Source organism: Phyllostomus discolor, chromosome 12 (genome assembly GCF_004126475.2).
Source record: "Phyllostomus discolor isolate MPI-MPIP mPhyDis1 chromosome 12, mPhyDis1.pri.v3, whole genome shotgun sequence".
Classification (NCBI taxonomy): Eukaryota; Metazoa; Chordata; class Mammalia; order Chiroptera; family Phyllostomidae; genus Phyllostomus; species Phyllostomus discolor.
The window spans coordinates 1,899,721-1,913,911 of record NC_040914.2 but is presented as its reverse complement, the minus strand read 5'-3'; the positions used below and the strand labels follow the sequence as shown (position 1 = coordinate 1,913,911).

Here is a 14,191-nt window from a genome sequence, read left to right as displayed (position 1 = left end):
AGGTCATCCTCGAGCGTCTACACTGACGTACCCAGAGAGTAGACAGCGGAACCGGTGGAGCTCAGGCGGTAGTAGCGGCCACAGGGAAGACGGCAGCTATGGCTGGGGCGGGGCCGGCCCCGGGACTCCCGGGTGCAGGAGGACCTGTGGCCCCGGGCCCTGGCGCCAGCATCCCGGGCAAGAGCGGCGAAGAACGCCTGAAGGAGATGGAGGCAGAGATGGCCCTGTAAGGCCCCCGTCAGGGCAGAATAAAAGCAGCCTAAAGTCAGAGCTGCTGAACCCTAGGGCCTCCAGGCCCCAGTAGGCCCGCCATATGGCTCTATCATGAGGAAATGGGACGTTCTGGATTGTGGGGGCGGGAGTAAGAAGAGGTTCGCAGGGGTGAGGGCTCTGTCTCGAGATAGCCAGCATTCCAGGATTGGTGCAAGCTCCTGAGCTGTGGTGTCTGTCCTGTACCCCCAGGTTTGAGCAGGAAGTTTTGGGGGCTCCAGTCTCCGGAATCCCAGCTGCTATATCTGCAGTGCCTACGGTCCCCACAGTAGAAGCGATGCAGGTCCCAGCAGCTCCTGTGATACGCCCAATTATCGCAACCAACACATACCAGCAGGTACGTCTGGGCTGTGGCAAGTAAGTCAAAGAGCAGAGTGCCTGGAACTCAGTTTTTATATATAGAGAACTATTTACACGTTGGCTTGTTGGTTAATTTGCATGGCAAATACTTTTGTTCCAGGCACTGAGGACACAGTAATTACTAAGGCAAATGGTATTTCTGCCCTTTGAGAGCTTATGTTCTAAGCATGTTGTTTAGTAGAACTGTATGCAATGATGGAAATGCCTCTATTTAAGTTATATATTTGAGTTAAATAGTTCCTTAATCTCCTTAGTCACTTTCAAGTGCTCAAACATATATGACTAGTGGAGAGAAAGACTACTAAAAAGAAAACAGTTAAATAAAACGTGTTCATTATGTCAACAAATAATTATTGGGTGCCTTCTATGCACCAAGCACTATTCTAGGAATTAGGCATATATAGCAGAGAACAAAACATAGAACAACAATTACTACCTTTTTGGAGTTTACATTTCACTTGGGAGAGACAGGTCAAAGTACAGTTAGAAGGACAGAGATCAGCACTGCCAGGGAAGGCCTTTTTGAGGAGGTGACATTTAAGCAAAGATAATAAAGGACATAATGGTGGAAACCACGTAGATATCTGGGGAAAGAGCATTTCCAGTAGAAAGAACTACTAGTGTGAGAGCCATGAGGCAGGTAAGCACCCGAGATGTTCAAGGAACAGCAAGGAAAGTAGTGTAGCTGGAGTGGAGTGAGCAAGAGGAAGGGTGGCAGGACATGAGAACAGAGAGGTGATAGACACCAGGTCTGGTAGAGCTTTGTGGGCCATGGTAAGGACCTAGGTTTTCACTCTGAGATGGGAAACCACTGAGGGATTTTGAGCAGATAGGTGATGTGGTCCAACTGAGATGTTAACAGGGTCACTCTGGCTGTGTTTGGAGAACAGACTATAGGGGAAAGGGCAGACAGAATCAAGGAGACTGAGGAAGAGGCTACTGTAATGATCAAGGCAAGAGACAATGGTGGTGGCATGGGAGATGGGGAGGAAAGGCTGGACATAATTTCAGATAGTGCTACATGGTGTGGGGCAGATGAAAGAGTAGGGTAGTGAGAATTGCTGCTAAGGATGGACTAAGAACAGCTTTAGCTAGTGTGATCCCAAAAGCCTCCCTGAAAAGTACCATTTTAACTAAACCCTAAAGATTGACAGATAACCAGCCCAATGCACAGTGCAAAGAATGAAACCCTTGACCTCCCAAGGTGAGCCATCGAGGGCACTTTGGGAGCACTGAGTCAGGTCCCTTACCCCAACTTCCTCCCCAACAGGTCCAGCAGACTCTGGAGGCCCGAGCAGCTGCTGCAGCTACAGTGGTTTCTCCCATGGTGGGTGGCCCTCCTTTTGTGGGCCCAGGTAAGTAAGGATTGGTGAGTTGAGGGAGCCAGGGGATTATGGAGGGTGGTAAGAAGGGATGACCAGGGCTCTCCACCCACCATCCTGGTCTCTCCTCTCTGTCTCTCCTCTCCCAACAGTTGGCTTTGGCCCTGGTGATCGGAGTCACCTGGACAGTCCAGAGGCTCGAGAAGCCATGTTTTTGCGGCGAGCAGGTAGTTCTGGGGCCAAGAAACCCACATTTAACCAAGCACTTATATTTCAACTATTTAAGCCTCTTGCTCTAACTCACACTGTCCATTTCATCCCTGCCCTGATGTTGTCATCTTCCTAAAGCACAAACCTGATTATATATTTCAAGTCATTTTATCCTTAATAAGGCTTAACTTGATCATTGTAAACCAGCCTCCTACTGTCACCCCTAATCCCTACCCTGCTGTGTTTCCTAGCACTTAACACCTTATAACAAGCTGTACAATTTACTTACTGTCTTTTGCTTCCTCTAAAATATAAGCTCCACGAGGAGCAGAAGTCCTGGTGTCTGCTACATAGTAAGCATTACATGCTATCTGTTGGTGAGATGAACCATCAAACAAGAACCAAGCTGTTCACCTGACAATCAAGACCCTACATCACCTAGCCCCTTGCAGAAAGATCCTCACATCCTCCCAAAGCCTTAAATATTGTTGGGATGTGCCAGCAATGCTCATGTTGAAATTCTCTCCCTTGCTCACTCTCGCCCAACTATACCCTTCTAAAACCTATCAACTAAACCAAAATCAAATTAACCAAAGTCAAGTAAAATCTGTCCTTTCCACAGACCATTCTTACTTTTTTGTTGTTGAGGTAAACTTTATACACATAGTTTTTGTGATAGTACTTCCTTAAGTGTTACCTAAAGTTCTGGTATAATCTCTATGAGACTAAACATTACTTAAATCCTGTTATATTTTTTTAATTTGATATCTGATAAATTTTTTTAAAGATTTTATGTATTTATTTCTAGAGAGAGCAAAAGGGACCTGGCCCACAACCTGGGCATGTGCCCTGACCGGGAATTGAACCAGCGACCTTTTGATTCGCAGGCTGCTGCTCAATCCACTGAGCCACACCAGCCAGGGCTGGTATCTGAGAAATTCTAACATCTCTTCCTCTTTAGTATGGTTTTGATCAAAATGCAAATCTGACCTAGTCCCCCTGCCCAGCTTCCAACCCTTCTGTGACTCCTTGGTGCCCTTGGAAGAACATTCATGGGTCAGTCAATAAGGCTGTGTTTGGATGCCTGCTGATGTCTTGACCATTCTCTTATGTTCTCCAACCCTGACCTCCTCTATTACAACTATACTAAACTGAAAAGGGAAAATTATTTTGTTTATAAATGTTCTCATTGCCGTTATTTTTTCCACTTGTGTTTTGCCTGAGTCTTTATTATCCTTTAGGTTTCAGCTCCCAGGCCCCTTTCTTCAGGAAGCTTTCTCTAGTCTCCCTGGATAGGTCAGAGGGCTCCTCTGGGCTTCCACTACTCCCTGGGCTTCCCTCTTTAGCTCCAATCACCATGCCTAGACTTTCCCCCATCCCGGGTCTAAACACCTTGGGCTGTCACTCCCTAGTAATGGGGTTTATTCCCTCCTACACTGGGCGAGAAGCTCCCTAAGAACCTTGGTCTTTTGGTGTGTCCCTGGACAGGCACAGAGGAGATCCTCAGTGATAAATTTCTGCTAAATGTACAAATGAAAAGACCCTTGTATCTCCCAGAAGGCTCCCTACACTCTTCTCCAGGATTCTTGGATGCTTAATTAACCGCCCCCTCCCCCCACACACACAACTAGTCCCAAGTACCCTGGTCCCCCATGACACACACACCCATCTCTCTCTCCCACAGCTGTGGGCCCCCAGAGGGTCCCAATCCTGCGTCCAGCCTTTGTCCCCCATGTGCTTCAGAGAGCAGGTGAGGGGCCAGAATCATCATCCCTGCCACGTAACCCCAAGCCCTCTTAACTCCCTTACTAACACCCTGACAGATTCTGCTCTTTCTTCTGCAGCAGGTGGTCCTCGCCCTATGGCCCTGAGGCCCCCTCACCAGGCCCTCGTAGGCCCCCCTCTGCCTGGGCCCCCTGGACCACCTATGATGTTACCACCGATGGCTCGGGCCCCGGGGCCTCCCTTGGGCTCCATGGCTGCTCTGAGGCCTCCTCTGGTAAGTGTGAACAGGGTGCTGATGGTCAGGGTGCAGTAGATGTGGAGATCCTTGATTCTGGACTGATGGACTTTGTCTAAGGCTGTCTTTTCCCCAGTGTTTTGTGTGTTTGCCTTCTCACTCTGTCTCTGTCTCTCCTTGTATTTCTGTGGCCAAATCTTTCTATTTCTGGTTTGTTTGGTTGGTTGGGGTTTTTTTGGGGGGGAGGGGGTGGTGGGGTTTTTTTTGTTTGTTTGTTTTGTTTTTGTTTTGTTTTGTTTTGGGGGGGGGTTGTTTTTTGTTTTTTTTTTTTTAGAAAAATAGAGAAACATGAGCTGTGGATATATTTCTTTCTATCTCTTCATCTCCATTTTTCCTTTGTCCCTCTCTGTTTTTCTGTCTTGATGTCTTTGTCCATGTGTTTTTGCGTGCGCATGTGTATGTCTCTAACTGTGTTTCTCTATTCCTGTGTCTGTCTCTGACTAGAGACTCCTTTCTCTGTCTTGATTGATATCTTTTGCCTGCTTTCTGACCCCAGGCCCTTGTTTTGTTGTACAGGATGGGAATGGGAGTAAGGTCTGAGTCTTGATCTGATCCTTCCATTTCTTCCCCTTGCCCACAGGAAGAACCAGCAACACCCCGAGAGTTGGGCCTAGGCCTGGGGTTGGGCCTGAAAGAGAAGGAAGAAGCAGTAGTGGCAGCGGCAGCTGGGCTGGAGGACGCTAGTGCAGCCGTAGCTGTGGGAGCTGGAGGTGCCCCAACTGGCCCTGCTGTCATTGGTCCCAGCCTACCACTGGCCCTAGCCATGCCTTTGCCTGAGCCCGAGCCCCTGCCCCTCCCTCTGGAAGTTGTGCGAGGCCTGCTGCCTCCACTACGAATTCCTGAGCTCCTGTCCTTGCGACCACGACCCCGGCCCCCACGGCCTGAGCCACCGCCTGGCCTCATGGCTCTTGAGGTAAGCAAGGAGCACCACAGTAAGGGGATAGAAAGGACTGGGAGGGCAGACAGGATCCCATGAGCTCCTATACACAGAAACATGTGTAGTCCTCCATCAGTGAAGGTACAGGGAGCCCGGGAAGTTGGAGGAGCTAGGAAGACATCAGGGAGAGAGTGGCAGACACATAAACCCTACACTCAGGAGTACGTTCAGTCCTTTAACTCTGGAGGCAGGAGGGCCAGGGAGTCAAGGAGGGTGACAAGGGGAGCAAAGGAAGGTGGGAGGAAGACTGAGGAGTCTAAAGACTCTTAACACCAAGCCTTTGCTCCCCTTTTTTTCCTTAAGATTTTATTTATTTTTAGAGAAAGGAGAAAGAGAAGGAGAGAAACATTGATGTGAGGGAGAAATATCAGTCGGTTGCCTCCTGCATACCCCCAGCCGAGGACCTGGCCTGTAACCTGGCATGTGCCCTGACTGGAATCAAACCAGCAACCTTTTGCTTTTGGGGTTGATGCCCAACCTACTGAGCCACACCAAGTCAGGGCTGCTCCTCTTTCTTCTGCAGGTCCCAGAGCCATTGGGTGAGGACAAGAAGAAAGGAAAGCCAGAAAAATTGAAACGCTGCATTCGCACGGCAGCTGGTAGCAGCTGGGAAGACCCCAGCCTGCTGGAGTGGGATGCAGGTATGTGGGCCAATGTCCAGGCTCAGGCATTGCTCAGCCAGTTAGGCCAAATTCTCTTCCTTGGGGCAGAAGAAAGGAAGGTGAACCAGGTAACTACACAACTGCCCCCTCTCTGTAGGGAAGGCACTGTTAGCACACTTCATGAAGGACTAGGCTGTGGCTCTGAGAGAGGCAGGCCGTCACCCAGCCAAACAGAACTTGGTGGAGGTGATTGGCACCTGGGACCTTCTGGCCTCTGTTTCTTATTCATGAGGGGCCTGGCTTGCTAAAGGTAAAAGAACATTGTTTTTTTCCTCAACTTTTTTTTTTTTATTTATTTTTTAGAGAGAGGGGAAGGGAGGGATAAAAGCATCGATGTGCAAGAGATGCATCATTTGGTTGCCTTTCACATGCCCCCAACTGGGGAACCTGTCCTGCAGCCCAGGCATGTGCCCTAACTAGGAATTCTCTCTGTGCCTTTTGCCTCTCTGGGACCTTTTGATTCCCAGGCTGGCATTCAATCCACTGAGCCACACCAGCCAGGGCTTTTCCCCCAACTTTTTATGAAAACTGTTAAACATAACCCTGGCTGGTGTGGCTCAGTGGATTGAGCACCGGCCTGTGAACCAAAGGGCCGCCAGTTCGATTCCCAACTGGGGCACATACCTGGGTTGCTGTCCAGGCCCCCAGTTGGGGGCGCATGAGAGGCAATCACACACTGATGTTTTTCTCCCCCTTTTTCTCCCTCTCTTTCTCTGAAAAGAAATAAAATCTTTTTAAGAGAGAGAGAGGGAGGGGGGAAATATTAAACACTAAACTGCACAATGAACAGCCATATATCTACCACCTAGATTCAGCAATCAATATTTTGCTATATTTACTTTAGTTCTCTATTTGTATATGTGTTTTGGGAGGGTTTGCTCAATCTAAAGCAAGTTATAAATTATCACTTCACTCCTAAATATCTCAGTATTTATCTCCTAAGAAAAGTGACAAATCTCTTCCATGTCAATATCATTAACACATCTAAGAAAATTAACAATAATTCTATGGTTTCTCATATTCCATTAATATTCACATTTACTCAGTTCTCCCCAAACTAATAACTCTTTTTCCCCAAATCAGGATACATACAGTTTTATGCCTCAAATGACCTTTCAATGAGAATTATCTCTCTCCTACTGCTTTGTCTTGGGTATAGTAATTTGAAGTGTCCAGGCTAGTTTTCTTATAGAAGGTATCACCCTATGAGTTTCTCAGATTATTTTCTCCTGAACTAGTCTTTCTTGTTCTCAGTGTCCTTAATCATCACAGAAACCATGGGCAACTCCAGCTGTAGCCAAGGAAAGGGACTTACCTCCCATCCAAGTCCTTGACTTCTGCCTCTTCTCTTGGGATAGTCTACTACCCCAGGCTAGGGGTCATGGCAGCATAGGTCCAGATGAGGCCAGTATAGGCTGTAGACCCTAGTTTTGTGACATAGTCTCATCTTCCTTATCTCTAACAAGGGGATAATAATAGTATGTGCTTCATGAGGAAAGGATTCTTTGGACGTGAGCATGTTCAGTTGAGACTCAGGCCCACCCTAGGGGATATGCCCAGAAATGGCAACTGAGATCAGCTTTGGAGAAAGATTGGGCAGTGTGTTCAAGTTTCAGGGACTTGTGTGGGAACTAAGAGTGGGCTGGCTCAGTGGATTGAGCACTGGCCTGTGAACCAGAAGGTTGCTGGTTTGATTCCTAGTCAGGGCTCATGTCTGGGTTGCAGGCCAGGTCCCCAGTTGGGAGTGTGCAAGAGGCAACTGATCAGTGTTTCTCAATCTCTCCCTCTCTTTCTCCCTGCTTTCCTCTCTAAAATAAATAAATAAACCAATAAATAAATAATACAGTCTTTAAAAAGAAAAAGGGCTTTGCTGAGGAAAGATGAAATCTGTGGTAGTGGAGTGCCATTATGGGAACCATTGGTGTCAGGTACCTAGGGTATGTCCATGGAGAGGTGTCCGGGAGACCAAGGGATGCCAGAGGCTGAGAGAAGAAGCCAGGGCTGGGACAGAGTTAGGGGCTTCATCCTGGGAATGGATAATATGATCCTAGGGTGAAGAAAGTAGTGCAACTAATTGAAAGTAAGAACGTTGGAGTCAGATGCCTGAATTCTATCCCAACTCTACTACTACTGGTTGAGTAATTTTGGGCAGGTAACTTGACCTCTCTGCGTCTCAGTGTAAGAGGGCTGTTAGGAGTGCCAGATATGCTAAAAACTCATGAGTGCTTAGCAGAGAGCCTAGCACAGGGCAAGTACCATACAGGTGTTGGCAGTTATCACTAAGGGGGCCACAGGCAGAGACTGCTAGGGATGCAGAGGGGCTTGGCGGAGGGGGGGAGGGGGCTGTTGAGACTCCTCCAGAGAAGGCCCTTTAAATAAGACAGACACTGGGCAAGCATCTGCATCCTCTGACCTCTCTCTCCCCACCCCAGATGACTTCCGGATCTTCTGTGGAGATCTGGGCAATGAGGTGAATGATGACATCTTGGCACGCGCCTTCAGCCGCTTCCCATCCTTCCTTAAGGCTAAGGTGATCCGTGACAAGCGCACAGGCAAGACCAAGGGCTATGGCTTCGTCAGCTTTAAGGACCCCAGCGACTATGTACGCGCCATGCGTGAGATGAATGGTGGGTGAGGCCTCCCCTGGGAACAATGGGTGTGACAGATATTTGGCCTAAACCCAATCCCAAACCTGACCTTGAACCTCCATTCCCATAGGGAAGTATGTGGGCTCACGCCCCATCAAGCTGCGCAAGAGCATGTGGAAGGACCGGAACCTGGATGTGGTACGCAAGAAACAAAAGGAGAAGAAGAAGTTGGGCCTGAGATAGGGTCTATGGTTGGGCACCTGCTCCCACCTGGCCAGGCATTGGCTTCTCCCCAGTGTTCTCTTTGGAAAACCTGTAACTATCCACCCCACCATCTTCCTCAAAACCAGTTTCAATAAATTTTTGTTCATTTCCATCCCTGGCTGAGCTTGGAAACACTCTTTGGGGTACAAAGCCTTGCATCTCCCCACCTGGGAATAGGGTAGCCATGAGTTTATACAAATGGTCATTTTTCAGTCCCTACTGAGTGCCCATTACATCTTCTGGAAACCTCTTAAGTGCACACTGAGTACACCCCTTTTCATGGAAGAGGAAACTGAGGCTCAGACCCATGCTCTTCTGACTCGAGCCTGTGTTCTCAGCACCAAGGCAGAGGGTGGGAGGGTCTACTGGTCCATGCCCTTCTGGAGCTCACAGCCTTCTAGGCTTTCAGCGAACTCACCTAGGGCCTACACAGTGCTTGGAGACACAGTGGTGACTGTAACAGTCCCAGGTCCTGTTTCCTCAGAGCTCCTGATCCAATGGCAAGAGAGGCCCATTGCCAGACAGTGACAGCTCAGAGAGGTCAGGGTTGGAGTAGGGGGACCCCGGGTGCAAGCTGTGAGTTGAGGAGGGCTTTCTGAAGAAACTGGCTGTTTCTGAGACTGCCTCATTCTCTTCTGTCATTCTTTTCAAGTCTGCAGTTCTCAGCCTTTGGATCTCTGAGTCTATTTCCCATTGTTTTCACTCTGCTGAACCCTAGACTGTCTTTGTGGGGGTCTCCCTGAATGTTTCTTTATCTCCTTCTCTGTTGAGTGGCCCCTGGTTTGTCTCTGTGCATCTGTATCTGAGTTGATTCTCTCTGTCTATGGGTCTCCTCACCCATCTCCTCTCCCAGCTCCAAGTTTGTCTCTGCCTGTTGAAAGAAGATCCACACAGGAACTTGAACACCAGACTAAGAGCTTAGACTTTAATGGCAGCAACCAGCCCCAAGAAGCTGAGACAGTTCAAACAGGGAACCAGCATCACAGATCTGCACTTTAGAAAGAGCCCTGAAATTACTGTGTGCTAAAGTCTGGAAAGAGATTGAGGAAGAGGGAGATTGCATGTTGCCAGCAGGAGGGGATGAGGGTCTCCCAGGGGCACAGTGGTCAGAACCCTGGTGGTAGGGGGCAAGAGAGGAGGGGAGAAACTGCCAAGGCCTGTCAGGGAAGCTAGCAACCCAAGAGAGGTGTTCAATTTTCCTCTGTTTCTGTCTTTCTGCTTTACAGCCCCCTCTCTGACGTCACATTTTCCAGTCTGTTCAGAGGATGAGGGCCTCCTCCCCCAGCAGGAAGTGCCCTTCAGATCCCTACCACTTGGCTGGACCACCCAGCTGGGGGACCCTCACCTGCACACCACTAGCCCTCCCTACTCCTGCCCTGCTTCTGCTCGCTAATCATGGTGGCAAGGGGGGAGATGGGAAGGAGAATGGCAACAGAAAGGAGGCTTTTAAAAGTTGCATTTAAGTCTTCCTGAGGACAGGGAGAAAAAAATCAGTCATGGGTTCAGATGGACAGAGATGGGAGGGCGGGGAGGGAGGCAAAAGGATGAAGAGAGGTGAGAACCGTGAGGTAGTACAATAAGACTGGAAATGGGCAGAAAACCCAGAGAGGAAGAGAAACACTAAAAAAAAAAAAGACATGGAGAGGGTTGATGAATCTTTTGAAGGAAGTTACAAACATAGCCCGTCACCCATAAATATTTCAGTGTTCATTACAGAGACATCTTTTATATCATGACACCATTATCACATCTAAGAAAATTAGTAATTCTATATCTCACAGTCCATTTATACTCAAATTTCCCATTTGTCCCAGACTATTACAGCATGGAAGGGCATGGACTCTAGAGATGAAGAAAAGTGGGAGGAAGCCTGCTTCAATTTCCTGTCATAAAATGGAAATAAGACTAGTAACTACCTCATAAGGAAATTAAACAAAAGGCCCATGGCAGTCGGGGGCATGCAATGAGCCCTCAACAAATGTTGGCTATTAGTATTACTGTTGTTTATTTTGTTGATACTACCGTTATCATGATTGATGCTCCTCTAGAATGTCCTCAAATCCCTGGGAATGGGAGACTCTGCCTGGTCAGGGATCCCAATCAGCCTCCCCCCACTCCATCTCCCTCAGTCGCCCTGTGGACTGTGACGTAGGCTAACAGAGTCTGGCCGGAAATCCCCCCTTCCTGTAGTAGATAAGTCTGATGCAGCCCAGCTGTACCCAGGCCCTCCTTCTCCCAACCCCCTTCCATGTCGCAGGATCAAGTCCCCCAGATGGAGAACCTGTCTACCAAGTCCCCTCCCCCAGTGACATCACCCCATAAACACCCCCTGCAGCCCAGCCTACTGTTCCTCAAGCCATTCCAGCAAGAAAGCCCCAGCTACCAGGAGGCACGTGACCATTCCTGGGTTGGGGAAGTGTAACTAAGCCCCGCCCCAGCCCCCTGCAACTGGACCCTAGCTTCAACCCCCAGCTCTGACGTCTTGGAAAATTCCCCCCTGCCCAGGTCCCCAAGGGAGGGGGTGCATGGTATGAAATGGGGCTGAGACCCGCAACTGGGGGCAGAGGAACCCGCCAGAGGTGAGCCATTAACTGGGGACTGGAGGTCTGGGGGCCTGGACTCCTGGGTCTGAGGGAAGCAAGGGCTGGGGCTCAGACTGCAGGGCCCTCAAGTGTCACCAGCTCACCCTGTCTTCCCCACCATCCCATCCCCCCTACCCCAGAACATTCACAACGAGCATCCATGGACTTGTGGAAGTGGGATGAAGCATCACCCCAGGAAGGGCCCCCAGGGAACAGGCTGTCAAGGCTGGGTAGGCTGCTAGGGCTGAAACAATGTATATTTGTATGTGGGCGGGGGAGTGTGCCCAGGTGGGAGGCTTCCACTGACCCTGATGCACCCTAACCTCCTGATTGCCTGCAGAAGACCCTGAACTCAGCTTTTATTTCCCTGAAGTGGCACTCCAAGGGGACATGCTGACAGAGGAGCCTTGCTGGAAAGGTGTTTGTGGGTTGGAACCCATGGATGTTGGGGAAGGTTAGATCTGTGGGAGGAAGGGACCATGCCTGGACTTCCGGGGTTAAATGAGGAGAGGGCTTCAGGCTTGAACTCCTGAGGATGAAGAGGGGGCTGGAGTCCCGAGTCCTAGGTCTGAGTGAGTGGGGTGGGGGTGGGGAGTAATAAGGACTCTCCGTCCCAGACAAATAAAAACTACTGGGTGAGTGGTTGAGGAGGGTCTGTAGTTATTGCTCACACCCTTCCCTAAATTCACCTACATCCTTATCCCTCGCAGGATTCCCACAGCAGGACTGGGGCTCCACGTCACCACACCCAGAAACTCCACAGGAAGCGGGTGAGTGTGCGGAGACAGGGAAGGAGGAATCTGGGGTCCTCCACTGTGGTTGAAATCTAGCCTCCCTTATCTTTGAGAGAGAACGGAAATAGGACTGGGGGCGCCTGTGTCCTCCAGGTGGCCTAGCCCAGATCCAGGAGCCAGGGGCCTCAGGAACCGGGGACACAGAGCTTCGACTTCTAGAACTCCCGAGGGGGTCGGGGAACGAGACACCGGGGCTCCACTGACTGGGGTCCGTTCCTCTCTCACAGAGCACGCCTGTCAGGCTTTTCCGTGGTCAGGAGACTGGTCACAGCTTGGGTGCCCCGGCTGGGACTCCTGGAGCCCAGCCTCGCCGGCCCTGGGTCCCACCCCTCCCGGCCTGGGACCTGCCCCCTTCGCTGGGTCTTTAGGGATCACACGCCAGAACACCAGCCTTGCGGGAGGTGCTAACTCGTGGTCCCGAGCACCGGCAGCAGCCAGCTCCACCACCCGGGACTGTTCAATTGGCTGCGACCACAACACCTTCTGGGGCGGGCCTGAGGGCTCATACTATCCCACCACCTGGGACACGGGGTCGCATACAGATCGCACCAAGTCTTCGAAGGAGTACCAGAGTTCAGATTTCCCCACTTCCTCCGAACCGAGCCAGCAGTCGGACCGCGCAACTTTAGCTCGTTACCCCAAAACTAACCACCGAGGTGAGAGGTCCGCAAGGTTTCGCTGGAAGCTAAGCGGCAGGCTAGTGAGGCGGAGCCTACGCGCCTAAGGGGGCGGGACCAGGGAAGCTGGCCGTGAGAGGGCGGAACTTAGATGCCTTAGCTCTGGAGAGTGGAGGCGCGGTTGCCCTCACTCCTGAGTCCTGAAGAAGGGGAAGTGACCCTGGTCACCTAGGGAGCAAGGGACAAGGACCTAGGCTCCTGGATTAGGTGAAAAGGAAAGACTTGAGAGGCTGGATGAATGGGTCTTCAAGGTGGGGCAACCTGAGCCCCGGAGGCCAATCCTTGGGTCCTTATATGGAGGGATTTGGACTCGCCGGTCCGGGGAGGGAGCCCGGACGCCTGGATCATCGAAGCGACCTGGACCGGGGCCAGAAAACCTGAGTGTTCACCTGCCTCCACTCCGCAGGTCAAATTCAGCTATGGCAGTTCCTCCTGGAGCTGCTTCAAGACGGGGCGCGTAGCAGCTGCATCCGCTGGACGGGCAACAGCCTCGAATTTCAGTTGTGTGACCCCAAAGAGGTGGGCCGGCTTCCCAGACCCGCCAAGTCCAGCCCCAGTCTCCTCTTGTTCAGCCTAGTCCGGCCATTCATTTTGCATAGTCTTTGGTCCTCCCCAGACGTGTCCTCACCTGAACCCAGCTAGCTCCCCGCCACCTAGCCTGTGTCCAGACTATACTCGAACCCCGCCCCCGCCCACCTATTGCTAAGCCCTCCCCCTCCTACCTTCTCGGCTAAGCTCTGACTTCGCCGTAGGTGGCGCGGCTGTGGGGCGAGCGCAAGAGGAAACCTGGCATGAATTACGAGAAGTTGAGCCGAGGTCTGCGCTACTACTACCGCCGCGATATCGTGCGCAAAAGCGGTAGGAGCAAGTACACCTACTGCTTCGGGGGCCGGGTGCCCGGCCTAGCTTATCCAGACCGCTCCGGAGGCGGACAGGGCGCACCAACCCAATAAACATATCCGGTCAAACCTCCTTCGTGTGCTGCCTGCATCCATCCCAACGACCCTTAGACCTGCTGGGGAGCCTGCGTACACCCCCACGCAACACTCCACACCTCCCCCGCCCGCCACCCACCGCCTGTGTGATCCTAAGACTCACCAGACCAAAACAGACGCAGACCCTTAAGGGACTTACTGTGTGCTCATTGTGTGATGGGACATACAAAGGAATCTAACTCAGTCCCTCCCTAGGATCTACTGTGTACCTGCCCTGTGCTGGGATTTGTAAAGAATCAGACCCAATCACTGGTGAGTTTACCTACTCTGTCCCCCTTGAGAAAAGAACTGAGGCTCCCAAAAGGGCTTACTGTGTACCCTCACAGTGCTAGGGACTATCAAGGAATTAAATGTAGTGCTTAGCCCCTCAAAACCACCTACTCTGTTTCCCCACCCAAACTGGGGGACATAGAACTCAGACCTAGACCCCAAGCAGAGCCCACCATATTCTGGGAACTGCTGAGCTCCTAAAAAGAGCCAGCTCAGTGGTCTTCCTGTTGACAATGCTGG

General features: G+C 50.9%; 2 protein-coding genes across 6 annotated transcripts; both read left to right on the top strand.

The window, feature by feature from the left end:
• RBM42 (RNA binding motif protein 42) lies at positions 1-8,745 on the top strand. Of its 4 annotated transcripts, none has more exons than XM_036013588.1 (10): positions 1-226; positions 463-607; positions 1,901-1,985; positions 2,105-2,179; positions 3,847-3,912; positions 4,007-4,161; positions 4,763-5,095; positions 5,643-5,760; positions 8,214-8,408; positions 8,500-8,745. In XM_036013588.1, the coding sequence occupies exons 1-10, from the start codon at positions 99-101 to the stop codon at positions 8,610-8,612; spliced, it is 1,413 nt and encodes a 470-aa protein (XP_035869481.1). In that variant the 5' UTR covers positions 1-98; the 3' UTR covers positions 8,613-8,745. The 4 variants fall into 4 exon arrangements, with proteins under 4 accessions (XP_035869481.1, XP_028385676.1, XP_028385677.1 ...); XM_028529875.2 differs by having other exon boundaries at positions 3,986-4,161; XM_028529876.2 differs by lacking the exon at positions 3,847-3,912 and having other exon boundaries at positions 8,500-8,736.
• A 2,822-nt stretch (positions 8,746-11,567) lies between these two features.
• Positions 11,568-13,815, top strand: ETV2 (ETS variant transcription factor 2). Of its 2 annotated transcripts, none has more exons than XM_036013590.1 (5): positions 11,568-11,633; positions 11,926-11,985; positions 12,237-12,664; positions 13,089-13,205; positions 13,439-13,815. In XM_036013590.1, the coding sequence occupies exons 1-5, from the start codon at positions 11,606-11,608 to the stop codon at positions 13,637-13,639; spliced, it is 834 nt and encodes a 277-aa protein (XP_035869483.1). In that variant the 5' UTR covers positions 11,568-11,605; the 3' UTR covers positions 13,640-13,815. The 2 variants fall into 2 exon arrangements, with proteins under 2 accessions (XP_035869483.1, XP_035869485.1); XM_036013592.1 differs by having other exon boundaries at positions 12,237-12,665; positions 13,093-13,205.
• Positions 13,816-14,191: the final 376 nt, after the last annotated feature.